Consider the following 26,036-nt stretch of genomic DNA (forward strand, 5'->3'; position numbering starts at 1 on the left):
AAATACAAGTATTAACAGTAAATTTCAGAAACAGATCACACCCAGCATATCCTGGTTTATAAGTAAGTCACTCCAGTCATTGTGAGCACAAAACAAACCCCTGAGAGAAACCACCTTTAACACCTATTAACTTCTTATAAAACCAACACAAGGTAATAGATGCAATCTTTCTACGCCCTCCAACAGACACATACACTTATAAAAACACACATTCCCAGAGAGCAAAAAGATGTGGGTGGAGGGAGACACAATATTTCTCCTCTAATTTAATTTTTTACTGCCTACCTAAATCCTAGTAAACCCTCACTAATACTAGGTGATTTTAAATTTACATATCGACGACGTACTGTTAGATAGCACGTTCTATTTTAGCTGATACCTTAGCTGCTTTGGGCTATAATCTCAATTCTCACGATCCCACACATAAGGTTGGTCATATACTCGCTCAGATTTTTCTTAATCATAATCTTTATAAACATGTTTCTACCAGCTCCATCTCTGTGCCCTGGTCTGATCATTTTTTAATTTATTCTGAGGTTGAATTTAATTATCAAGCCAACCTATCCGATGCAAATCCTGGTTATTTTACCTTTCAAATTCAACCAAATTGTGGACAAATTAATGAATGAGTTTTATTCCATTAAGGACAATATTAAGGCCAACACTACCTCTGAAATAACTTCGGTTTGGCTATCCAAATGCTCAAATATAGCCAATAAACTATGTCAAATTAAGAATAAAAAAATTAATCCAAAACAAAGTATGAATCCATGGTACAACTTAGAACTAAAAAGGCAAAAACAAACCTTTAAAAAGGCTTGAGCTAAAAAGTGGAGAAGAAACAAAACAGTACTATTGCTAAGAGACTTTAGAGCAGCCCTACATCGTTATAAAAAAAATATTGAACGCATTAAAAAGGAATTTTTTAAAAACAAAATGGAACAATCTTTATATCCCATGATACTTTTTTCTATTGTAAAAAATCTGACTAAAGAGCCAACTAGATCAGAACAGGGGTTACCAGAACAGAAATGTAACGAGATTGCTCTATTTTTTAAACAGAAAATTGATACCCTAAACTCCAGCATTAAGCTCAGTTCTAAACAAATTGTTAGGATGCCCATTAAAGTGGGTATACAATGGAGCACCTTTGAACTAACCTCTACTTTGGAAATTGAATCTATTATTAAGAAATTGAACCCTGTGAAACACCCATTAGACGCTATTCAAATCTCTTCTCTTAAAGCTAGTTGCCGACACTATTGCACCTTTAGTGAGAGACATTGTTAATTTATCAATACAAGAAGGCATATTTCCAGATATATTGAAAAATGCTATAATAAACCCAATTCTCAAAAAGCCAAACTTAGATAATACACAATTAAATAATTTTAGGTCCATTTCTAACATCCTTTTTAGCAAAACCTTTAGAAAAGGCTATACAAAAAACAGCTTGATGCATTTTTAGAATCTAATAATATTTTACTGCCTAACCAATTCGATTTTAGAAAAAAATGTTAATATCAAAACACTTTTACTTGCTCCTATGGCTATTGTTTTAAGAGGTTTTGATGTGGGTCAAAGTTACTTTTTGGTGCTTTTGGATCTTTCTTCAGCTTTCGACACAGTGGACCATGAGATTTTACTCGCTTGTTTATCAGAATTAGGTGTCACTGACATACCATTAAAATGGTTTAAATCTTTTCTAACAAATCGTTCATTTCAAGTTAATATTAAAAATTCATCTTCTGACAAAATACCTTTTCATACTGGTGTACCCCAAGGTTCAACTCTGTCTGCAACGCTGTTTAATATTTATGTTTTACCTACTTGTCACTTGCTTAATGATCTAGGGGTAAAATTTCTTTATGCTGATGACATCCAATTTTTAGTCCCCATTGAGAATTCTGTACAGCATACTCATGAGATTATCAAAGTTTATATAACTGCTATAAAAAAAAAAAACCTGATGCAACATTTACGACTAATTTTAAACATGGATAAGACGGAAATAAGGTTATTTGAGCGAAAATGTAGCCATAGTACATTACCAGATCTGTTATTAGATGATAACATCAGGATTACACCTTCTTTCTTTACTAGGGGTTTGGAAGTTATATTAGATACAGAATTTTCCATGAAAAAAAACATATTGCTAACAAATTAAAAGATGACTACTTCAAATTATTGACCTTAAGAAAACTAAAAACATTTCTAGATCATAATTATTTTAGAACAGTTCTACAAACCTTGATTTTTGCAAATATAGTCTACTGCAATACTCTGCTTTTAGGACTTGCAGTGTCCACAACCAGGCCGCTTCAGGTATTGCAAAATGCGGCAGCAAGGATTTTAACTGGCCAACAGAAATATGATCATATAACACCTACTTTGATCGCACTGCATTGGTTCCCGATATATCATCGTATTCAATATAAAACTGCATGCATAATCCATAATATCATTTATGGAGAAGGTACTGAATGGCTGAACACAACTATGCATCTCCATATTCCTCAAAAGAATCTAAGATCTGCTAAAAAGGGACTGCTAGCAGAACAGACCATTAAATCTGCTAAGCTCAGCCAAGTAACAGAACGAATATCATCAATAGCAGGAACAAAAGTATGGAACTCATTACCTGTCTCATTGAGATTACAGGCAGATAAGAAAAAGTTTAAAGCAGAATTAAAAACATGGTTATGCAGAAACTGTGCAATAGAAGCTCTTGGGTTTGTTCTCTTTTCTTTTTATTCTTTTAATATTCACAAATATTGGATGGTTGATTTATTTTAATATTTGTTTAGGAATTTTATTGTAACTATTCTTTTAAAATGCTATACTATTGTGATGTTATTTTAACAGCTAATTTACTTTTCTGTGCTTCATCTTTTAGTATTTTTAGCTGTTATCCTTTTAAGAATGTATTGTCTTTCTCATGTTAAATATAATTGTACACCGTTGTGAAGGCTACGGCTGATGTGACGGTCTAGAAAAACAAAAGCTATAAACTATAAACATGCCAAATAGGCCCCACACTATCAAGTGTGCAATTACATGGGGCAAAAGTTACAGAAGAGATAAAGAGGCTCAACATGTGACCACCAGCAGAGCCCAACCTGCCAGTGGCAGAAAAGTGAAGAAGCCCCACCCCTACCAAGGACCACCACAGGAACCCAAGCCATATGCAGCCAAAGGGTGAAGAAGCCCCTGCCAGCAGCCAGAACGGAAGAAAACCCAGAGGTGGATGAAAAGTGAAAGAGGTTCCTGAAGCCATTGGCAGCTGAGAAGAAAAAAAAAAAAAGGCCACTGGTGGAGACCAGAGCTGGGCTTTTTCTGGGGCAGAAGGGGGGGGGGGGGTCAACTGGAGCAATTGCCGCTGGCTTTGCACCTTTATGGGCTCTGCACAGACACTTTCTGTCCACTGCTGGAAAGATCTAAACACACGTTGCACCTCTAGGGTGGAGCCTATCCTGCCAGTGGTCAAAGAGCGGAAGAGGCTCCTGGGCCTATGCCAGCAGTTGACAAAAAGGTGAGGCCTGGCGTGAGAGGGAACATATATGAGTGAAAGAGAGAGAGCGAGCGAGCATGAATGTGTGCGAGACAGAAAGTACATATGAAAGAGGGAATGTGGGTGAGAGCACATATGAGTTGGAGAGAGGGAAGGAGACAACGTGTATGAGAAAAGAAGCAAGTTTGAATGAGAGAGAAATGGAGAGTGTGAGGGAGGAAAGAAGCATGTATGAGGGGGAGAGAGAATAAACGTGTGGTAGAGTGTTTATGTATAAGAGAAAATGTTTGCTCACCTCCACGCACACTAATTAAAGGCAATCTCAGGGTAACTAGAAATCAAAAGTTCAAGTATGGAGAGTGGCAGAAAATGTTATCCCTATTAATTTTAAATACTTGGTATTATTTGATCTGTCTGCTGTTTTGAAATGTTTGGTAAATTTTAAAAATTTGGATGAATTTTAAAATTTGTAAGTTCTATTTGGCAGCTTTTTTGAAATATTTTTATTAGTATGTTTTTACTATTATGTTGTTTTATATTTATTGATTTTATTGTTTGATGCTTTATGAGAAATGGTGATGTTGCTGTTTTTCCACTGTATAGAGTTTGGCCTGTCGTGATTTCCAGTTAAGGTTTTGTCTGCATGTTTCTATTTATACTTTATGGTGTCTGTAAAGGAGTATATATATCAGGACCTTCTTAAATGACCAGGACTAGGCATTTAGGGGTAGATTTTAAAAGGTGGATGTGCCGATTTAATAACAAAATAAGGGGGCTGGGCGCAAACTTGTGCTGGATTTTATAATCTGCGTGCACAAGGGGCCTAATTGTATAAAGGTATGCGCGGTGATGAGATCGAGCCTCTCCCAGTCTGCTCCAATTAAGGAACTTTTGGGTAATTGCCAGGTTCTTGTGGCCTGGTTTGGCCTCTGTTGGAAACAGGATACTGGGCTTGATGGACCCTTGGTCTGACCCAGCATGGTAATTTATGTTCTTACCCTCTGCCCATACTCCCTCCATCTTTCCTATTGTGTTTGTGGCATTGTGGACACGTGGATGCAATGGAGATGACTCCGCCCACAGGGAGGGGCCCAGTGGGGAACCACTGCGATAGGCTGACACAAATAGCAGACACAGTATGGATAGAGTCTTTATTGTACTGCTATAGGTAGATGGTGAGAGCAGGAAGGTAGGGCACTGATCCTTGAAGTGCCAGAACATTCAACAGGCTCAGAAGTATAGTCTCACCCAGATGGTCATGATAGGCGGGAGCCCACAGTGTGGGTAATGGCACAGTTGGTGGGTGGAGTTGGAGCGCCAGATCGTAGAGGTACTCACAGAATGAAAGCGTCTTCCTGGTGGCAGAATGGTGGGAGCGAAGGTCCATGGTGCAGGATATAAAAGTAGATAGGCCCTCGAGGAGGGAGTACCCAATGGTCAAATATCCTGAAAGTAGAAATAGAGAGAAAGACTCCCAAAGAGCGGTTGTCTTAAGTTAGTGAGGAACCCCGAAGGGAAGTTGGAAGCGAGAGACCCCCGAGGAGCAGGTGTCTAGAGCTTCTTACTGGAGCGAGGCCCTTAGTGTGAAAGCGGCGTCTAAGCGTGCAGCTTAGAGCAGTCAGAGTAGCGAAGCGAAGTCTCAAAGTGGTAGCGGAGGCTAGATATACCCAGAGGTACTGACGTCATGCGGTGGGGCCGCCCCCGAGGTTCCCGCCATGACGTGTATTTGAGCGTAGGAGAAGTGCACATTCGCGCCCTAGGAGGCCACAGGAGTGAGCATGGAGGATGGGGACACCCATGCTGGTTTGGAAACGCCGAGGCCCTCGGCACCCATCTTGCCCAAAGAGAGTGAAAGGGGAGAAAAAGAGGTAAGGCAGAGCGGTCGCAGCCGTCTGTGACCAACGGACGCAACATTCCCCGGTCCTTCCCATCCCCTAAACCCTTTTTCCTGCCTTTCCCTTTGTTAAGTTTCTTACTGCTCCGAAGCAGAAGCAACTTGCATGAGCCGGCCAACTGCTGGTGTGCGCTTCCCCGGTATAGCGGCAAATTGCCGCTGTACCGGCTGCCTCCAGCCCTGCCCCTTTATCTGGGCCCAGCACTTATTTGCGTACCGGGATTTACGCGTGTGGCCAGACCTGTTTGAAAATTTGCCCAGCGCTCGTAAGGCGTGGGATTTATGCGCGTCGGGCATTTAAAATCTACCTGTCAGCCTGGTCCATCTTAAGACAGCCCAGAAGGGAATTCATGTCCCAGGACATTTCCCTAAGCAAGAGAATAAACTCAGGAGTGAACAGACAAGCCCTGGGGACAAAGAGAAGACAGCTCCTACTCAAAGTCTAACCTATAGCTGTAACTTTGGCTTAGAACTGCAGAGGTATGCAGACTTCTGTTATTGTTTTGCTGCATTGTAAATAAAGATGATTCTGTGGAGAAAAGGCCAGAGTCCAGACTAGTCTAGCCTGTAGCACCCTTATAAAACTAGACTACTCACGTGTTATCAGTCTCTTTATTCTATATTCAGTGAGGATCTATATTCTGCTTGTGTGACTGAGATGAGGGATTCTGCTAGCATGTAGTTTCTGCATAGGGATCTATAGCAGCCTGGCTTGTTCCCTTTTCCTAATGGGAGGTGAACTGGTAATTTTAGTGCCTGGTCTAATATTTGCAGTGTTGCTTTTTCATAGGTAGAATTGTTACTAATTAAGTGTTGGCAGTTAGTGCTGTTTTGGTATGGGTAGTTTAACATAGAAACATAGAAATAGAAATGACGCCAGAAGAAGACCAATCGGCTCATCCAGTCTGCCCAGCAAGCCTCACACTTCTTTTTTTCTCATAGTTATCTGTTTCTCTTGGCTCCTAGTAACCTTTGTTTACTATATTGTAATTCAGGTTATTCATGGCTTTCTGAGGATCACATCCATGCCCAAGACACTTTACAATAGGCTTAATCCCATATAGTTCCAAGTATCATTTTTGCAGAGTTTTCTGGCTGGCACTACAGTGCATTTAGATATAATATACATGTTATGATTTTTACCTCAGAAGATTGTACTTTGAATGTCCTTCATCGTGTAAAATGTGTGACTATAAATGTATAGTTTTTAATTGTGGAAACGGCTATTGGTGGAAGGGAAGCAAGGCTGTAAGGTTTGCCTAGGACACTTAAGACCCTTGCATCTGCCCTGGGTAGGGAGGGATATGAGTGTCAATCTTTTTAGTCCACTTTTTTATTGAATCATAAAAAATCACAAAAGTAACACTCATACAGTGTTGGGCCTCTTCATACACCATATCAATGAAAATACATTGACAGATTTAACAACCAAACATTAACTACCGATCTCAGCATGATAAAAAATATGTACATTACTCTAAATAAAGTACTATCCACAAGATATGAAAAAAACAAAGATCATCTTAAGTTACTTAAAAACTGGCTCCTCGATCTGTGGGGCAAAGCATCATGGGTGACAATTTTTAAAGTATGGGGAGCTAGGCTTTATTCAGCATTGAAAAAGGGCCCAGGACAGTCTGAGAATATGAGAGAGAGAGAGAGGTGTCTCTGTGTCTGTCTGTGTGAGAGAAAGACAGAGAGACTTTCCATTGTGTGATGTTATTGGAAAAACAATAAAACCAAAAGCATTAAAAGAAACACAAAAGCAGAATGAGGAGGGGGCAGCACAGTAATTGTTCACACAGCACAGCTGTGCCAATTTAATATATTTCACCATCACAGAGTATCTGTATGGTGCACTGTGGCCTGCTGCAGTCACAACTGCTTTGCCTTATACAGTGCCCCAACAATCTTAAAGGAAGCATACAAATCATGCAATGCTTCAGAAATGCACATGGCAAGCTGGAGTAGTATATACTGCACAGCACGGTTAAAGGAACAACCACTCTGATGCTAATTCTTTTCATTTACTTGCATTTCCCCTGCTGCCCTGGAAGCAGCTTTGTTAGTAGAAATATCACAAGTATCCTTACACACACTGAATTGGACTGATTCACATCAGCTGTGATGTCCCATATGACAACATATACTGGATGAATCAAATAGGTCCAAACGCAAGCTAATATAATTTGTGAGAATTCCACTCACAGATTCTCCAAGGGAATGAGAAATTGCAGGGAAGCAGCTTAAAACCATTACCTTAAAATTCTCATGTTTACTTGATAAAGGGTGACTAAGCATCTTTGGATAATTTTCGTGTTGGTCCGATTCTGTACGACGTCTAGGCCTGGCTCACTGCACAAAAATGACATCTATGGGTGGGATTCAGGGTGCATGGCCACTGGACCTGACGGGATCTGCAGTTAAGTGAAGGCTATTGCTGCACATGGTGTGTCCTAATTAGGGAAATTCCATGGTGATAGTGAATAAAAGTGCCTCAATTTCTGACCTCCTTCCCTGGGTCACAAATAGCAAGCAAGGATCCAGCTGGTTTGGAAACTGAAGTGCAGAGGAAAATGAAGCAGGACAAAACCCCCCACAAAATAAAGCATTGTCATCTGCAAAGAATCCAAAAGTTCCTGGAGGATTCTGACACAACCAACGCAGTTTTTCAAAATTAACACTTTATATGGATTATGCTCAGCAGTATTTAGTAATAGTGCAACAGCTTTTTTTTTCTTGTGAAATACCAAAAAAAAAAAAAATCTATAAGAAAAAAAAGATCTATGCTTTGGCTGTCCTTTTAGCTCATTCTCCTGCCCCCAGGAGCCATACTTTGGGAATACGAATCAGAGAACCTTTTGGTTTCCTGCCACACAGCCAGCAGAGGGCACCTAAAACTTCAAGCAAAAAGACAAGCACTAGAATCTAAACAGAAATACATCTGCTTTTATACATGGAGAGAGACACAAAGGAACGTTAGCAATGGAGGGAGACGACCACATGTCAAGTAACATAGTAGGCAGGTACAAACCCGGCAGACTGGAAGGACAAGATGGTCTTTTTCTGCTAACATTTATGCATGTCTATGAAAAGGGTTTTGCTTGAGATTACTTTTTTTTTATGCTTTTCAGTTTTGCCAGAGTCCATAAGAAAATTCCAGAAACAGTAGTTTAATAAAGAGATAGAACATGAATCATTCCAGCTGCTTGTCAGTAGTTTCAACATGATCTATTCTCCAAAATTATATGAAGAGGAACCAGACTAGGCAAAAGAAGTCCCAAGATATGAGGCTGAGTGACAGGAGAAATGGTCAGAGCCAAGCCAATCTCTTCTCACGCTTTTCCCTCTTAGACTGAGCAATGCTCGCACAGCCTTCTCAAACCTTTCCTCTTCGCTTCTGGCATGCTTTCGACCTGAAGAACATTTCACCAGGAAGCGCAAGGTCTAAACTACCCAATGCTTCTTTTCTGCCTATGCCAATCTCAATTTTCTATTTTGCTACTCAATGTCAACAGGAATCAAATGAGAAGCATATGAGATGCTGCATGTTTCTTACTGGCCAAACAAAATAACTAGGCAGCAGTATTGTCCTTCAATCTCCCCTAGGAACCAGATAATAAGAATTGAACTCCATAAAGGATGAAACGGGGAAATATTTGTAAATCCTATTGCTGCGGATTGAGCCTGTCATGCCTCAGCCATCCAAGGCAGTTTCCGGTGAAAGATCCACAGCCTGTGATGGAGCACAACTCTCCGACTCCAAGCCGGCCCCAGAGCCTTCCATCTCATGCTCCGAATTCTCCAGCTCATAGCTGAGGTCCAAGTTCCCTCCATCCCCTACCACCTCCTCCTCCTCCTCAGACTCTTCTATTGACTGCTCCTGTGTCAAAGGCACAGCTCCAATCTCCTCTTTGTGCTGCAGGAAGTTGCATATCATGTTGGGGCGCTGAGAGAAATCATTGTCCTTGATCTGGAATATTTCCACACCTCCCTCTGGAAATGAAGGAAATGTGGTGAGACAAAATTCTAAGATTATCTATAACTTTAAAATTAGCAGAGGTTCAGAACTTGCAAGCTGCAAAAGGATAACACTTAAAAATATATTTTCCAAGTTTCCAGTGGATTACTAGGACAGGGTTGAAAGTGTTCATACTCTGAAGCTACTCATGCTCTTTGGGCTGGCCAGACCTGGGAGGTGAGGAGAAACCACGATCAGAACCCCTGGCAGGATGGCCTCCATCTTGATGCACACTGGGTGGTAGAGGACCATACCAGTATCAAGCCAGAGAAAGAGGAATAGTCCATTCCCGAGTCAGAGCATCATCATCATCATCATTATAATAGACAGGACATTCCCAAGTGATATTAATGGCAGCACATGAAGGCCACAACTTGCCCTCCTTTTCTATCCCCATCAAAATACAAAGTAGGGTTATGACAAAGTCCAACTGGGGTTAACTTAAAAAGTCTACTCCTGCCCCCACTTATCCCCATATCCTGTGTTTCAACAGTTTCTATTAATTTTCTTTGTAGCTTTTTTAATACGGGGTAATTTTCAAAGCTATTTATGCACATAAAACCCAGTGGTAAAACAGCCCAGTTGAAGGTGAACTGGGGGGGGGGAGGGGGGGGGCGAGAGAAACAGAGTTGGCACTTAGATGCATACATTTTGATTTTAAAAAGTAGGCCTGTAAGTTATGCCCTCCAAACAGGTGTCACTTTGCACAAGGTAAATGCGTGCATACTTGACTGGGATTTTCAAAGCATACATATTCACGCAAGTTCAGTTTGAAAACAGCCACTAAAATCTGTCTCTATGTGGGCTGTTTGAAAATTTCCCTCATGACTGTCAAATGCAGCACAGCAGCTGTTTTTTCCCTAAACTGATTCCACAGGCTCACAATTATAATGTGAGAGGCTTCTGTATCTAGAGGATTACAGAAAAAAAGAGAGTTCATCCACTAGCTCACCTGATCCTTCTCCTTCCTTCTCAGTCAGGAACGTGCGGGTCATGTTCAACTTCCTCACCGTGTGACATTTGTACTTCAGCTTTGGTTTGCTGCTACTGTCAGTGCTGGCCTCCACTATACAAAGGAAACCTCATCAGTGCTGCGGAAGCATCTTGTGTGGCGGAAGCACCTTGCCCCTCATAAAATCCGGGTACTTACCATGGTCTGGGTCTTCTTCAAATACCACACATGTGCCCAAGGCATCTGAGAAGAGAGGCACAACAAGGGGCTACTATTATTCTCTGGCAAAGACCTGAAGAGTTCTACAGCCTTTCGCCTGCTCCTACCTGCGTACTCCCCTGCGAAGACATACTTGCCCACTTGCAGAATGGGCTTCGCTGTGTCTATCCCCTGCAGAAAAAGCAAAAAGCGTTAACATAGGTGGAGAAATCTACAGGAATGTATCTTCACCATCAAGCAGAACAAATGCTCCCCTGAACACTCACCTACATCTATGCAGCCTAAAAATGAATGCGGAACTAAGTTTGTGCAACCAGAAACATAACGTGACAAGTTTCAGTCCTTGCTGCTGTAAGATTGCAGAAAAATCCATTCTGCATGTCAGTCTCCAAACGGTCTAGAGTGCCATAAAGGCAACAGTCCAAGGAAAAATAAAAAAAGCTTCATCACAAGATTTTCTCTCTCAAAAGAGATCAATTCACAAATGACACATGGGAAAACAAATGTGATTCTAATAGAGGAAGTAGAACATCAAATCAGGAAAACCGGACAGATTTTTTATGCTACTGGGTAAAAACAGGATATATATTACTGGCGGCACAACTGCAACAGAAAAAGACAATATATACTTCATATCAAAAATGAAAGTGAAGGCATATACAGCACTAAAAAGATAATACCTATTGGAGCATTATCAGGCCGTATTCTCCTTGGAGTTTCATTGTTCTGAGGCACAGAAAGATCACTTTTTAATTAATATGAGAAAGAAACACGCTTTAGAAGATTTAACAATTTTGGACCCTCAAAAGGTTTTAAATAATCTTCCTACTGGGAAGTCAGTGGACCTGCTGCATTCTCTTTGGAATGGATCACTGCAGAATAATGTTGGAAAACTAAATCTGGTCAACCATTTTGTCCGAGAGAGAGATAACTCCCCTGTTCCTTTCTCTCAGACACAGAAAAGGCCTTTGACAGAGTCAAATGGTTTTATCTACTCAAGCTACTAGAAAGATTACATATTTGCCCAAATGTGATAAGGGCTTTATATAAACTATCATGGTCAGGCAGGCAGGATGAAGAAATTACTATTTTCCTAATAATTTCCTTTCCTCTAATGATAGGCCAATCCACACCAGTGGATCATGCACTCCCACCAGAAGATGGAGACAAAGTAAAACTGACTCGTTGGATGTAACTGACATATAGCCCTGATCCAACATGAGCCTGCCAGCATCTCTAGAAAAGTCAAACTGTGGACAAGCTAATTATACTTGAACATGACTATTAAACCATCAACGACTCACTCTCCCAACCAATTGGGAAACACTGAGCTCAGCAAAAAAGTTAACATCTAAGGGGCTGGGTTCTTTCACTAACTAGTCCTTCAAATGAATTAAAAGAAAAAACACTCTGCATCATTTGCATATAAAGGACAAACTAAAAGCAAGTAGGCAGCCCAGGGTGGGCTATGAATTGACCTGCCTTCCTTAGAGTAAAGGAAATTATCAGGTAAGTAGTAATTTCTCCTTCCTCTGCACTCAGACAGGCCAACATACATCAATGGGATGTACCTAAGCTACAACCAAAAAAGGTGGGAGGCTGCCTGCATTCCTGTCAACACCACCTGCACAAAAGGCGCATCCAGTCTTTTGCATCGAGGGTCACATGTATGATTTTTTACCCGCCGGTGAGAGATTGTATGTGTGCACTCAGTACAAAGAGCTCCTGGCTCTCAGGGAACGAGTCTGACCTCTGGAGGCTAGAGTAGCAGACTTGGAGGAGCTGAGGCAGATAGAGAGGTACATTGATGAGACCTTCAGGGACATAGTAGCCAAGTCCCAAATCCAGTCTGGCAGCCCCAGTGCTGCCTTGGATCAGAAAGGTCGCCCAGTAGGAGAACATCACCCTGGTGTAGCAGAAAGTGATCCGGTAACAACGACTTGCTCTCCAGGTGATGTATTATCCTCTCGCACTGAGGATAAGTCTCCCAGGGCTACTGCCCAGGAGGGAAGGGTTAGGCCGGCCATCATAGTTGGTGATTCAAATATTAGAAATGTAGATAGCAGGGTGGCTGGTGGACGTGAGGACCGCCTGGAAACTTGCCTGCCTGGTGCGAAGGTGGCAGACCTCACACGTCACCTAGGTAGGATTACAGACAGTGCTGGGGAGAAGTCGGCTGTTGTGGTATATGTGGGCACCAAAAACATAGGAAAATGTGGGAGAGGTTCTGGAAGCCAAATTTAGGATTTTGGGTAGATAGCTGAAATCCAGAACCTCCAGGTGGCATTCTCTGAAATGTTTCCTGTTCCACCTGCAGGTCCCCAGAGGCAGGCAGAGCTCCACAGTTTCAAGGCATGGATGAGACGATGGTGCAGGGAAGAGGGATTCAGTTTTGTAAGGAACTGGGGAAACCTTGGGGAAGGGGGGAGACTTTTCCGAAAGGATGGGCTCTACTTTAACCAGAGTGGAACCAGGCTGCTGGCGCTAACCTTTAAAAAGGAGATAGAGCAGCTTTTAAACTAGAACAAGGGGGAAAGCTGACAGTCACTCAGCAGTGCATGGTTTGGAGAAATGTATCCTTGAAGGATACTAATGAAACAGGAGAGTTCGGGCATTCCAACAGAGAGGTTCCAATAAAAGCAAATGTAGTCCAAATGTAGCCTATATGTAAAAAATCACCTGAGCTAAAGATTTCCAAATTATCCCTAACAACTGAAAAGCAGGTTGTTAATACAAACAAAAAACACACTTTGAAATGTCTGTATGCCAATGCCAGAAGTCTAAGAAGTAAGATGGGAAAGTTAGAGTGTATAGCAGTGAATGATGAGACTGACATAATTAGCATCACAGAGACTTGGTGGAAGGAGGATAACCAATGGGACAGTGCTATATCAGGGTACAAACTATATCGCAATAATAGGGAGGATAAACTTGGTGGGGGTGTGGCACTTTATATCTGGGAGGGTATACAGTCCAACAGGATAAAGATCATACAAGAGACTAAATTCTCAGTAGAATCTATATGGGTAGAAATCCCATGTGTGTTGGGTAAGAGTATAGTGATAGGAGTATACTGCTGTCCAACTGGACAAAATGTCAGACAGATTATGAAATGCTAAGAGAAATCAGGGAAGCTAACCAATTTTGCAGTGCAATAATAATGGGAGATTTCAATTACCCCAATATTGACTGGGTAAATGTAACATCAGGACATGCTAGAGACAAAGTTCCTGGATGTCATAAATGACTACTTCATGGAGCAATTGGTTCAGGAACCAACGAGAGAGGGAGCTATTTTGGATTTAATTCTTAGTGGAACACAGGATTTGGTGAGAGGTAACAGTGGCGGGGCCTCTTGTCAACAGAGATCATAACATGCTCAAATTTAAACTAATAACTGGAAGGGGGACAATAAGTAAATCTGCAGCTCTAACACAAAGGGGTAGATTTTAATAAAGTACGCCCGCGCGAACAAACGTACGCCAGATTTTAGCAAAGCCTCAGAGCTTGCCTTTTACTTTGAGAAAAAAATCACCAATCTGATATCCCCGCTAATCACCAACAATGGACAGCCTCCTCCCCCTTATTCCGCCTCTCTACAACAAAGCACAAGCCTCGAAGCTTTTGAGCCCACGTCATCCCTAGAGATAGAAACCTTGCTCAAGAAGCACAAACCTGCATCTCACCCATCGGACTCGATTCCTTCAAATCTACTCATCTCCATCCCAAAAACCATCGCCAAGCCTATTGCGGAAATCATTAACTGCTCTTTAACACAAGGTCTAGTTCCAGACGCCCTAAATCTTGCCATTCTCAAACCTCAATTGAAAAAACCCAATCTGTCACCTGCTGATCCGGCTAACTTCCACCCTATAGCTAACCTAGCATTCATCTCTAAACTCTTGGAAAAAATCGTCAATAAGCAACTTTCTGAATATCTGGATGAAAACAAAATCCTAGCCCCAGCTCAGTTCGGTTTCCGCAAGTCTCTAAATACAGAAGCCCTCTTAATTTCAGACACCATACTCCTGAGTCTGGAAAAAAAAAAACAACCTTGTCCTCTCAGCCGCCTTCGACACTGTGAACCACTCAATTCTCGTGGATCGGCTAGCTGACATAGGCATCAAGGGTCCCGCATTTAGTTGATTCAAGTCATTCCTTAGCAACAGGTTCTACAAGGTCAAAATCAACAAAGAATCCCACCCTGTCAGCTCCACCTTGGGAGTCCCTCAAAGTTCCTCTCTCTCCCCAACCCTCTTCAACATTTACCTTCTCCCGCTCTGCCAGCTCCTTTCAAATCTAAAGTTAACGCACTACATATACACCGATGATGTGCAAATACTCATCCCGATTATGGATTCACTCCCCAAAACCCTCTGCTTCTGGAATAACTGCCTTCAATCTATCAACCACCTTCTCACAAGCCTCAACTTATTTTATTTATTTATTTAAGTTTTTTTATATACCAACATTCAAGACAGTGGTCCCATCATGCTGGTTCACAAGAAACAGGGGTGAAATTATAATAAACTTTACCATTTAAACAATAGTGCAGAAAAGTCCTTAAAACTTAGTCCTTAACACCAATAAGACAGAACTCCTCCTCATTTCCCAGGACGACAACAATGTAATATCCAACCATCATCTCACCGTTCAACCAAACTTCTCCTCCCAAGTGAGAAACCTTGGAGTCATCGTGGACAACCAACTTAACCTAAAAAAATGTGTTAACAACACCACAAAGGATTGCTTTTTCAAATTACAAGTCCTAAAAAGGCTAAGACCCCTCCTACACTTCCAAGATTACCGCACAGTTCTTCAATCCATCATCTTTTCAAAAATAGACTACTGCAACTCGCTTCTTCTTGGTCTCCCAGCAAACACCATCAAACCCTTGCAGATGTTGCAGAAAGCTACGGCTAGGATTCTGACCAAGACCAACAAAAGAGAGCACATTACACCTATCCTGCGGAGCCTTCATTGGCTTCAAATCAAATTTAGAATTCAGAACAAAGTCCTATTGATTATACACAAAGCCATGCACAATCTCATTCCGCTTGATCTAAATATCCCTCTTCGTTCCCACAAACCCTCTAGACCGGTTAGATCTGCTTATAGAGACACTCTCTACGCCCCCCCTGCCAAATCCTCTTTAAGGAAACGAGCACTTTCCACAGCTGGCCCTCCGCAATGGAATGCTCTCCAGCAAGAACGATGCCCAACAACCTTCAAAAAAAAAAAAGACTCAAAACTTGGCTGTTCTGTCAAGCTTTTCCTTAATTCAGATGATCCATCCATCTCTCTAATAACTGGACTAGCTTTTTAGTTAGCTTTTCGTTCTCTGAACAAGGAATAACTTTGCAGGCAGGTTATGCATCTTTCTACCACCCATGTTAGTAAATTTGTCTTCATCCTTTGGCTTATTGTCTCCACCTTTATCCCATCCCCCGGGTAATTTACCCATTGGTCCATTCTCACCCAGTTTCATATGTTTTGTTCCTTCTCGACTTCATTTTCTAGCAAAGTTAGCTTTGATCCCCTGTTATATATCCTGGAAATGTGATACTGTGCATTTTTGTTTCTTGCTCTCAGGAAGAGCTTAGTATTTATTTGTAACTTTGATCCCAGTTAACTGTATCCCTTGTTTGATGTAATGCATTCGTTTATGCTTTTAACGTTTCGCTGTAAACAGATGTGATATGTAATTTTGCACATGAATGTCGGTATATAAAAGTTCCAAATAAATAAATAAATAAATTTTAATAGATACGCGCGTAGTCACGCGTATCCTTTAAAATCTGGGGTCGCGCGCGCAAGGCTGTGCAAAATCGGCAGCCGGACTCGGAGGGAACTTTTCTTCCATCCCTCGCTCCTTCCCCTCCCTAACCCACCTCCTCAGCCCTAACTAAACTCCTCCCCTACCTTTGTTTGAAGAGTTACGCCTGCCCCAGCTGCGTGATTCCCCGGCCCGGGAGCAGTTTTGGAGGCCTCGGCCATGCCCCCGAAATGCCCCCAGGCCAGAACCACGACTGCGGCCCCCACCCCCCGGATGACACGCCGCAGCGACGCCCCCCCCAGGAAAGTCCCGGGGCTTGCGCGCGCCGCCGAGCCTATTCAACAAAGGCTCAGCGCACACAGGGGGAACTTGGGGCAGGTTTTCGGGGGGTACGCGCATATCTTACGCGCGTACCTCTTTGAAAATCTGCCCCTAAATTTTCAAAAGGGAAACTTTGATAAAATGAAGAAAATAGAAACAAAACTGAGCTGCAAAGATTAAAAGTGTTCAACAGACATGGACATTGTTTAAAAATGCAATCCTAGAGGTGCAGTCCATATGTATTCCATGCATTAAGAAAGGTGGAAGGAAGGCAAAACGATTACCGTTTTTTTATGTAAACTATTCATTGTTTTAGATTTTTATTTTTATTATATATTTTTGTAATTTTGAGCTTTTATAATTTGATAATCTTTATGTTCTTTTAAATTTAAATCTTTATTTACATTTGGGTTTTTTTTTTTATGTAGTTATGTAAACCGTTTTTGATTAAACACTGTAAAGACGGTATACAAACACTTTTAAATAAATAAATAAATAAATAAATAAATACTGTCATGGTTAAAAGGTGAGGTGAAAGAGGCTATTTTAGCCAAAAAACCATCCTTCAAAAATTGAAAGAAGGATCCATCTGAAGAAAATAGGATAAAGCATAAGATTTGTCAAGTTAAGTGTAAAACATTGATAAGACAGGCAAGGAGAGAATATGAAATGAAGTTGGCCACAGAGGCAAAAACTCATAATAAAAACTTTTAAAAATATATCCAAAGCAAGAAACCTGTGAGGGAGTGTGTTGGACCATTAGATGACTAAGGGGTTAAAGGGGCTCTTAGGGAAGATAAGGCCATTGCAGAAAGACTACATGGTCTACAATACAAATAATACAAAGATACATGGTCTACAATACAATCCCAAGGCCCTTTTTTCTATGATCTCTGACCTGACCAGCTCCCCCTCTACGCAACCTCTAACAACTACCTCCAAGAATCTCTGCAATGAATTAGCCTATTTCTTTAAAAATAAAGTTTCCTCTCTCACTGCTCAATTTTCTCACAACCCCAATAATGTGACTCTTCCTATCCTCAATTTCACAGCCTCACTGTCCTCTTTTGACTCTTCTTCCTCCCTGGAAATAGAGAACATCCTAAGAAAGATGAAACCATCCTCACATCCCTCTGAAACTATCCCCTCTAAACTTCTCCTATCTATCCCCAAAGAAATTGCCAAACCCCTGTCTAACATCTGCAACTGCTCCCTGGAACAAGGCACAGTCCCCAATTTTCTCAAACGAGCAGTGGTTAAACCCATCCTCAAAAAACCCAATCTTGATCCCTCCACCCTTTCCAATTTCAGACCTGTCTCCAACCTACCCATCCTAGCTAAAATCCTTGAAAAACTAGTCAACTTACGCCTCTCTCTCTTCCTTGAACAACACAATATTCTTCCCTCAACGCAATATGGTTTCAGGAAGCACCTTAGCACAGAAACGTTACTAATCTCACTTACTGACACATTAATCAAGGGTATTGACTCTGGCTCCTCTTATCTGATTGCCATGTTGGACATCTCTGCTACGTTTGACACAGTCAATCACAATATCCTCATCAACATCCTCAGAAGCATTGGGATATTTATTTTATTTAACACTTTTCTATACCTGGATATCTGGAATATCTGGAATATCTGGATACCTGGATATCCGGATACCTGGATATCCGGATACCTGGAACTGCACTCTCCTGGATACAATCCTACCTTCAAAATCGTTACTTCACCGTCCTAACTAATAACACTGAATCCGAACCTATCAACCTTCTCCAGGGCGTCCCCCAGGGCTCATCTCTGTCCTCTACCCTCTTTAACATTTACATGCTCCCTCTTACCACACTTCTCACCAATCTTGGCATCAAGCATTTCATCTACGCAGATGACGTGCAAATTCTCTTCCCCTTTTCTGACTCCCTACAAACCGCCCTGCAAAACTGGGAAGCATGCCTTTCCTCCATTAACCAGCTCCTCACTGACATGCACCTTGCTCTTAACCCTAAAAAAACTGAACTCATCATCATTTCCTCCAAACATCCTCACCCCCCTCTCACTCCACCACATCCTTCCCCTCCCACACTCACAACCTGGGTGTTCTCATAGACAACAATCTCACTTTCAAACCCTTTATCAACTCTATCATAAGAGACTGCTTTTTCAAGCTACAAACTATTAAAAAACTCAGACCTTTACTTCACTTCTCTGATTTTCGCACAGTTCTTCAGTCTATTATTTTTTCTAAAATAGACTACTGTAACTCTCTCCTCCTCGGCCTCCCCTCAACATATACTAAACCGTTACAACTCTTACAAAACGCCGCTGCACGTATTCTTTCATGCTCCAAAAAAAGAGACCACATCACTCCTACTCTCATTGAACTTCAATGGCTTCCTATACAATCACGCATACTCTACAAAGCACTCTCCCTCATCCATAAAAGCCTTATTTATTTATTTTATTTAATACTTTTCTATACCGACCTTCATGGTAGAGACCATATCAGATCGGTTTACATCGAATTGGGGAAATGAACCATGAATAGTAACCAAAAACAATAGGATGAGCACGAAGAACAAAGTTACATTTAACAGGGAAATTAAACTTGGAGGCATAGACTGCTGGAAGGAAGGAAAGGCTTATAAATGACAACCTCCAATGGATCAACCCCCCCGCTCCTTCCTCGCACAACCACAAGACCTACTCGTCCCGCCCTCCAAGGAACACTCCGCACCCCTTCAATCAAATCCATCAAACTGACTTCTACTATGAACAGAGCCTTTTCCTTTGCTGGTCCCACCTTATGGAATTCCCTACCCCCTGACTTACGCACCGAGACCGCCACCCCTAAATTCAAAAAAATATTAAAAACATGGTTGTTCCTTCAGGCCTACCCTCTACTCTCTTCCCCCTCCATGAATAATACCTGACAGCCAGTAAGTTATTTCTTAATCACCAGAAACCTCTCTCTCCCCCTCCTGTCATCTATACTCCCCTTACTGTTACCCTTATTTTCCCCACTCCCAACCTCTCTATACCTTGTATTATAGTTTATGTATTATGTATTATACAGGATATAAATTATGCCTAACATACCCGTTTTATTGCTCCTCCTTTCACGTTATATATAGTTCATCTTCCTTTTTGCTATTGTTCTATGTAAGGGCCTTGCCCAATAGTTCTTAGTTGTATGTAAACTGATACGATGTGCAAACGGTTATCGGTATAGAAGAAATTCGAAATAAATAAATGAATGAATTCTTTGCTTCCATGTTTACTAATGAGGATGTTGGGGAGATACCAGTTCCGGAGATGGTTTTCAAGGGTGACGAGTTAGACGAACTGAACCAAATCACTGTGAACCTGGAAGATGTAGTAGGCCAGATTGACAAACTAAAGAGTAGCAAATCACCTGGACTGGATGGTATGCATCCTAGGAAGGAACTCAAACATGAAATTTCTGATCTATTAGTTAAAATCTGTAACTTATCATTAAAATCATCCATTGTACCTAAACACTGGAGGGTGGCCAATCTAACCCGAATATTTAAAAAGAGCTCCAAGGGTGATCCTGGAAACTATAGACCAGTGAGCCTGACTTCAGTGCCGAGAAAAATAATGCAAACTATTCTAAAGATCAAAATTGTAGAGCATATTGATAGACATGGTTTAACGGAACACAGTCAACATGGATTTACTCAAGGGACGTTTTTTTTAAATTTTGTATTCGTTATTCAATTATACATCAAGAAAAATTATTACTTGACATGAAATATTTGAAGTCAGTTAACAATCAAGAAATACACTTTCAAGCAAAATATAAGTCCTAAACAAATGGGGAATCCAATTCTCAATAATTAAATTATATTTCAATACATTTTATAGGAAAACCGTATGCTACTACTAGCAGTTGGGCTCTTTCTTTTTGAGGGTTAAACACAACCTTGCTCTGGAGAGTTTTATAAACCAGATGTTTTATCTCCTCTCTCATTTTCCTGCTCCTGCTTTTTTTTTTACTTAGAAAATGAGTCAACTGTAAAGGCACAAAAACCAAATATTTTGTATTCTTATATGTGACTAAACAATAAGGAAATTTTAAAGGAAAGAAGCCCCTATTTGTAAGCAATAGAAATTGCCTTCTTTTCTTTTGCAACATCAGGAAAAATTCTGATCTGCATGTTTAAAAAGGTCTACATTCTATTTTTTAAATATAGTTTAAGCACCCAATCTATGTTGGGTTCTAATGCAAACATAACTATCATAGTAGCCGGTTTGGCTTGTACAGAATCCGAAGTTTCTAACAATGCAGATACATCCAACTCAGATACCATTTTTTCTTTATCCCCCTTCCACCTTTTTTCTTCTTTTAAACTGCTTTTTCTGAGATCTTCTTTCCTTTGATAAGGTATATAAAAAAAACCTGAATGACTGGAGGTATGTTTTCCTCAGGAACTTTCAAAACTTCTTTCATATATCATTTATACATTTCTCTGAGGGATACAAAAGGGAGATGTGGGAAGTTAACAAATCTCAAACTTTTCCCCCTTAAGGGTATTCTCAATACTTTCCAACTTTGTAATCAAATTCAAATTGTCTTTTACTATTGCTTCTTGCAAGTTCTTATTCGAATCCAGCGTATTCTTAATTTCTACAGTCTGACGAGTCTGGCTGACCTCCGAATGTTCAAGCGTCTGAATGCGATTCTCATGATCCTGTAGCTTCACAACATATGAACCAATTTGACTGGATATATACTTTCCCATCCCTCTATGGCCTCCCAGAGAGACTCCAATGTAACTGGAGCCGATTTAACCATTTGAAAATCAAGAGTGTTCTTATTCAGAAAGGAGACATCATGTCTGACCATCTCACGCTCTCCCTAAGGTTGTGTTGCCAGCATCTTCACCGCTGTTTTCCCCAGTGGCGGCGGCGCAAATGTCTCCTGGGTACGGGATCCCTGGCTGGCCGTATCCACTGCTTGTAGCTTCGCCAAGCCCGTCGACAACTTCCTCATCCAGGTCTCTCTGCGAATCAGGATTCGCTGGCAGCTCCCTCAGAATTGGCGATAATGAGATGTCTGAGCCCCGCTGTGGCTCCTCCGCAGATCTCAGCCCTCCTCGAACATGGGAGTCCATCGGGCCGGTCTGTACGGGTTCTGGAGTTGCTCCAGGGAAAGCCTTTTTCCTCGCCCATCTTTTCCTGGCTGGTATGTGGCATCTCTCGCGTTCAAGGTAAAATTATTCAGGAAACCTGGACCCCTGGCGTCTAGCAGTTGCTCTACGTGGCCATCTTGGATGCCACTTAAGGGAAGTCTTGCCTAACAAATCTTCTTCATTTTTTTTAAGGGATTAATAAACATGTGGATAAAAGGTGAGCCAGTAGATGGCGTGTATTTGGATTTTCAGAAGGCGTTTGACAAAGTCCCTCATAAGAGGCTTCTAAGGAAACTAAAAAGTAATGGGAGAGGAGACAGGGTCCTTTTGTGGATTACAAACTGGTTAAAAGACAGGAAACAGAGAGTAGGATTAAATGGTCAATTTTCTCAGTGGAAAAGAGTAAACAATATCTTTCAAAGTCTGTTTAGGTCAACTAAGAAAGGACCTCCTCTTCTTATATCTGGACAGGCAAGGACCAAGGGTTCCCTTTTGTCATTACCAAAAAATGTGGCATTGCCTTACCAAACTGTAAGGAATACTATTGGGCTGTTCAGATGCGAGCTGCAGTTTCATGATTCTCCCCAAGCACAGATCAGTAGTGAGTAGAAATGAAAAACTAGTTTGTAGCATGGTATAATTTAGGATCTTTATTCTTTCCTTGAGAGCACTTAAATATTAGACTGCATTCACACCCTATGACTTTTTTTTTATGTCTGGAACAAGCTCACTAAATAGTAAATACTTTCCATATGATTCCCTCTCACACCCATGTAGTAAATGATTAAGGTTTTTAAGCTGGAAATCCAAATCGTTTTAGTTCAAGCTTTCCCAAACCTGTCTGTGGGATTGCACAGCCTGTCGGGCTTTCAGCATACTCACAATGAATATGCACAGCACCGTGGCTTAGTTGGTTAAAGTACCTGTCTGGTAAACAGGAGATCTTGGGTTTGAATTCCTGCAGCGCCTAGCTGGAGGTCCAAGGTCTTTAGGGAGTGGTAGAAATCAAAGTTGAGTAGTTGGTGTGGATGAGAAGACTAGAAAGCCATAATAATCATCTTGAGCATCCTGAAATTCCAACTGACTGTGGGGTCCCAGGATATGTTTGGGAAACCCTGCTTTAGATATTTATGAATGCTTTTGAATTTGTTTTAACATGCCTAAAACTGGAGATAGGCAGGCTATAATTTTTTTAAATAAATAAATCGTTGACAAATGCTTGCATGAATAAAAGTAACTGACTTCAGTAAAGAGGGCATATTCATACTCCGTGAGACACCTGGAAACAAGCTGGCTATGTTGATAATTCCAGTCTTTCCTCATACAGTTGGAACATTTTTCATCTTACAGAACTGAATTTTTACTAAATGAGCTAAAATAAATCTTTAAAAAAGAGACAAATGGACAGAAGACATTTCAAAAATTCATAGCTGAATTTCAGAAACAAAGAAAAAAATTCTGTATCAAAATCTGATATGCAGGCATCTATTTCTGAATGATGAGTCAGAACATTGAACACTACAAATAATTATCTGTACAACAGATACACAATACAAAATTGTCAAATTTTACAATGTCCACATTAAACAAATTGTAGCCAGATGCTCCAGATTACTGCTGGAGGGCTTGCACATTTAGAAGTACATTCAAACATTTATGGTAGGAAAGCTTGACGTTTTTGGAGCAATGGCGTGAAACATAACTGATCACAAATTGCCAAAGGACTATTTCTTACTAATATTGGGGTGTTGCAGTGGGCCAATTATTCTTGACAAGAAGTGCCTGGTGTATGACAAAATGTACAATTGTATGAATATTAATAAGTTGTTCTGTATATCGCAGAAAAGGGGCCCAGATGATGATAAAGGAGAATAAGTCATCCCTTTATAAACAAAGGGGTAGCTGTGTTATTTCTGTTACAAAAAAATTCTGGGAACACTTTTTACTCAGCATAAAAAGAGAATCAATTAGGACCTAATAACACATTTATTAAGAAAGCTCTAACTCTTTAAGAGAGACTTCATATTTACCTCCAAACTAACTTTACTTCTTCCATTAGCTTTCTAAAATTCCTTTGGTTTAATGCATTTTAATGATCAATAATGACATCACTTTTTCCCCCTAAATATCATTCTAAGAGCTTTCAGATTTGTCAAGTATTTAATCATTAAAAAAAAAAAAAAATCAGAACTGATGTGGTGCTCATAGCCCTTATTACAGGCATGACTTGTGATGGAAAACGGTTAAGAGGCAATGAAACTTTTTGACATGTCACACAAGAAGTCATTATTCTTGTTCTAAGTTTTTTTTTTATCTTAAGTAGCTTTATAACTGCTAACAAATATACCATGACATTTGTGGTTTGTTTTTGCTAGACAGGCAGATGCTACAGAAGGAAACTAGATATAAAGGTTGTATTAACAGAAAAGAACTGGGCTACAGGGTTACAGTAAGATTTAGAACAGACCAAGCCCATGCTGAGACTGCAGCTAGTAGCTAACACCAAGATAAAATTTTCATACAAAGCGAAGATTAATTTACATGCAGAGCGAGAATGAGTCTACATATTGCCAAATTGTTTATGGAAGAAAGCCAATCAGAAATTTTGACAATTATGTAACTAAGTTTAGGGGTTGGAAATATATAAGTAAAAAATTCAATACAATGTCATCCGAACAGTGAAATCATTTGAGAGAATTTTATACTGGTGCTTTGCATATTACTCTGTCAGTCTCTCTCTCTCTCTCCATAAGGCCTTAATTTACTTTATAGCATTTAAATAAAAAGCTTTACTCCAGCTGTTAGCTTTAAGCATCTATTTCAGTGAACCACAACAAAACACACTGATTATATATCCAAGTCTCTTCACAGAGTCCCCAGAACCTATTACAGCTAGTAGCTGATAGGTATACTCATGAGAGAGAGAAAAAAAATAAAAGGACATCCCTTCAGAAAATGCTTCTTATAATCCACCTGTACAGAAAAGGTTACAGCAACTTCCTTCTGTCTCCTCAGCATTCCAAATAGCAAGAACTTCCTTCTCCCACAATATTCTAGACATTCTTGCACATTTTATTCAGGTGCATCCACAATACAGATAGGCATCAGGTAATAATGGATTGCCATTGCATCTATTTATATGCTTTTACCACACTCACCAAAATTTTGCACTGGTTTTCACATTTTTCTAGAAAGTCTGTATCAATAATCCCTGATAACTCCACAACTACCAGTTGTTCCTGAAAAGTAATATTTAAAAACATTTGTAATAGCAATCTGTACCGTAACACCATTTACCTTAAAAAATACAATGCAAAAAAAACCCCAAAACTAAGAATTTAACAAAGTATATGTATTGGACAGTGGAAGGTAATGTTCAGGAAGGTTTTATTTATGAAAGGATAGCATGTACATATGCAGATATGCAATCTGCACACCAGAAGCGTGAATATTGATTAGAATCGTGCTCCACACATCTGAGACAGACACGTCCACATAAAAATCTATATCACTTTACAAAAGTTTTTTGTGTAACGCACTAAACAAAGGAAGAGAGATAACCCTAGGAAAAAAATTTGGTAAAAAAACCAAAAGTAGTTAGAAGGCGACAATTTTTTTTATACCAAAGTTAACGAATGATTAAAGATGTCGCTTTCGCGAGGGGGAGGATCATGCGTCCCTGGGCGCGTTATAACAGAACAGCCGCATTAACAGCCAGTACTGAATCTACTTACTACGCAGGTCTACGGTAAATTGTCCGAGAAAAGAAGACTAATTAGATAATACCTTACATAGGATTAATGCCGATAAAGTGCTACAGATCACAGTAAGAAATCATGATAGATGTGCTAAAAGCAAAAGTAATAAAACTGTAAATTCATGACAGTAACAAAAATAACGGTTACAAGACTTCGGACCAGACGCACTACCAAGCCAAGTTTTTCAGGTAGTGCAGCCACGTACGGGGCCACGGCCCTTTTATCACCTCATACCTCCTCCTCTTCCTCGAAACCCCCTTCGCCTGACAAACCCACTGCCGATACCGAACTCACAGAAGTCGCCATCTTCCCTCACTAGCCTGCTCGCGCCGTTCTTCTGCGTCACTTCCGCTGGGAAGGAGCGCGTGGTTTCCGCTCTCCGCCCCACGCGCTGGTGCTTTGACGGAGCAGGAGGAAGTGAGCTGCTCCTT

At 40.7% G+C, this 26,036-nt stretch overlaps 1 protein-coding gene across 2 annotated transcripts; it reads right to left on the reverse strand.

Annotated features, from left to right (window-relative positions):
* Positions 1-7,195: 7,195 nt before the first annotated feature.
* On the reverse strand, positions 7,196-26,036 carry GTF3C6 (general transcription factor IIIC subunit 6). Of its 2 annotated transcripts, none has more exons than XM_029616065.1 (6): positions 25,900-26,036; positions 25,006-25,086; positions 10,705-10,768; positions 10,577-10,621; positions 10,379-10,492; positions 7,196-9,401 (listed from the first exon to the last, which is right to left on the reverse strand). In XM_029616065.1, the coding sequence occupies exons 1-6, from the start codon at positions 25,909-25,911 to the stop codon at positions 9,103-9,105; spliced, it is 615 nt and encodes a 204-aa protein (XP_029471925.1). In that variant the 5' UTR covers positions 25,912-26,036; the 3' UTR covers positions 7,196-9,102. The 2 variants fall into 2 exon arrangements, with proteins under 2 accessions (XP_029471925.1, XP_029471924.1); XM_029616064.1 differs by having other exon boundaries at positions 25,840-26,004.

The sequence above is a fragment of the Rhinatrema bivittatum genome, chromosome 9 (genome assembly GCF_901001135.1).
Source record: "Rhinatrema bivittatum chromosome 9, aRhiBiv1.1, whole genome shotgun sequence".
Classification (NCBI taxonomy): Eukaryota; Metazoa; Chordata; class Amphibia; order Gymnophiona; family Rhinatrematidae; genus Rhinatrema; species Rhinatrema bivittatum.